General features: G+C 36.6%; 1 protein-coding gene across 1 annotated transcript; it reads left to right on the top strand.

The window, feature by feature from the left end:
• The first annotated feature begins 383 nt into the window (after positions 1–383).
• LOC137635588 (piggyBac transposable element-derived protein 3-like) lies at positions 384–758 on the top strand. Its single transcript, XM_068368050.1, has one exon. It carries the CDS (start codon positions 384–386, stop codon positions 756–758), a length of 375 nt encoding a protein of 124 aa, XP_068224151.1.
• The last annotated feature ends 1,742 nt before the right edge of the window (positions 759–2,500 follow it).

Raw genomic sequence — 2,500 nt, 5'->3', positions numbered from 1 at the left:
ACAATAATGAAAATACCCTGATCATCACTGTCCTATTCTTCAATACTGTCACCAGAGAGTTTCAAAAGTTTGCCGAGACTCCAACATAGTCGATGGGGTCATGGTGGCTTACAAGGGGACAAGGGCAGGACCCTAACAGTCAGTATATTCACAAAAGGCCTTACAAATTGGGGTACAAGCTGTTCTGCAGGGCAAGCACTGGCATTCTTCTCTACCAATTAGAAATCCCTTTCTCCATCAATATTATCGATCACACCCAGGAGTTTACCCTGCAGGTCAGCAGTAAGACTACCATTGCCTTATCAAAAACCAGAACAAACCAAACCAGTCAGTCATCTATGCAGACAACTGGTGTATGAGCATTTGCTTGGTAGAGAACCTCAATGAACAGTATGGCTAACAGATATGTTGGTACGGCTAGGATCAACAGGATTGGTTATCCATTGCAGATTTCTCTCAAGGAGTTGGAGAAGAAGCCTGTACCACAAGAGAAACACGAAGCCTATTCAACAGATGAGATTCATACCAAAAGGTGGAAGGATAGCAGCATTATCACCGGCCTTTCTTCATATGCTGGTGTGGTGCCATTGAACACCGTCCTCCACTATGACAAGCAGGGAAAGAAGAAAGTGGAGGCGCCCTGTCCTTACGTCATCAAGAAGATTAAGAGCAAAATAGGGGCCATTGACAAGTCAGACATGTTAATTCAATTAAAAGACTCCTCTGAGGGCAAGACTGGGGTATATCAAGCTCTTTAGCTACATCGTGGAGCTATGATTTAGCAACACATGGCTCCTCTGGACAAGAGATACTATAAATTTTCAAAGGGTAAGCTGATGCCTCAGAAGATGAAACTACTTAAGCTACTATGTCTCTCCATGCAGTGGGTGCTCAAGTCAGTGGTAAAGACAGAAGACCAACCTACCAAAGAGGGGCATATGCCTGTCCTTGTCCCCAACAGGAAACCTGCAAGCACTGTTCGAGATAGGATGATATTCACCACACCCTTGATGGATATGTACCGTCAGCCAGGTGGCTCTTCCAAGTAATTCTGAAATCATGTCTGTCCCTCGGCAGGTCCTTAATCCTTTTAACCTCAAGGGCAGCAGTAATGTTAAGTAAGTAGTCCTACCTCGTTGGCCAGTCCTATCTCATGCCCTTTTACAATTTTCTACATTTAAGATTATATTTTTTTATATATATTTATAACTTCTATTTCATAATAGTAAGTTTTTTTTTTTTTTTTTTTTTTTTTTTTTTTTTTTTTTGTACCTATCAACTTATAAGTGCAAAATCCTTTTATGTATTTTCAGTTTTCCATTTTAGTGACTTAGCAGTTACTAACATGTAACTGTAATATCTTTTTATGTATTGAACCTGTCAACTTGTAAACGTAAGGTTCTTTTTAAAGGTAGTAACTGTTAATTTAAAATTCTAACGTCCCTTTTCCATTTCTTACTGTATTTTCAACATAAAAAACTAATATAGAATTTTATTCTAGTAGAAATTTCTTCTAAACCTTTGAAATCTTCTTCACCCAGGGGGTTAACTACTGCACTGTAATTGTTCAGTGGTTACTTTCCTCTTGGTAAGGGTAGAAGAGACTCTCTAGGTATGGTAAGCAGATCTTCTAGGAGAAGGACACACCAAAATCAAAGTTCTCTAGTCTTGGGTTGTATCATAGCCTCCGTACCATGGTATTCCACTGTCTTGGGTTAGAGTTCTCTTGCTTGAGGGTATACTCGGGCACGCTGCTCTGTCTTGTTTCTCTTCGCCTTGTTTTATTAATTTTTTTTTTTTTATAGTTTATATCGATATTTATTTAAATGTTGTTACTCTTCTTAAATGTTTATTTTTCCTTGTTTCCTTTCCTCACTGGGCTATTTTCCCTGTTGGAGCCCCTGGACATATAGTATCCTGCTTTTCCCACTTGGGTTGTAGCTTAGCAAGTAATAATAATAATAATAATAATAATAATAATAATAATAATAATAATAATAATGATAATCTGTTTTTACCAGTGTTCGCCACACAAAGTGGTAAGTGAAAATCTTCAGTGTGGATTGTACTTATATTTGAGTAAAAAAAAAAATAACGGACAAGAAAGCCAAGGACCGCTAAGTGATGGTAAAAATGTCTTGGAGAAGCCACAGAATTAACATAATAACAGGTCTTTTTTATATCTCTATTAATTTTATGCTTGATTAAGAAATGGCTGAGAGTTGATTGTCATCAATAGAATTCTAGAAGCAAAGAAGGTATATGTCAATAAGAATTGTATTTGAAGAATTCAAGTACCTTTGGAAATTTGAAATTGAAATGGGTGAAAAGGATTGGTATTGCAAGCTCTTCTTCATGGAAGTTAAGTAAAATTTTGAATAGAAAAAAAGATGAAGTTTATAGTTGTTAAGATGAATTTCTTCAGGAATCTATGTGATGTGCAAAAGAAAAAAAAAAAAAAAAAAAAAAAATTCGGAAGGATGAGAAATATGAAGATAAA

Source organism: Palaemon carinicauda, unplaced genomic scaffold (assembly GCF_036898095.1).
Source record: "Palaemon carinicauda isolate YSFRI2023 unplaced genomic scaffold, ASM3689809v2 scaffold144, whole genome shotgun sequence".
NCBI classification, from domain to species: domain Eukaryota; kingdom Metazoa; phylum Arthropoda; class Malacostraca; order Decapoda; family Palaemonidae; genus Palaemon; species Palaemon carinicauda.
This window is presented reverse-complemented; position numbering and strand designations above follow the sequence as displayed.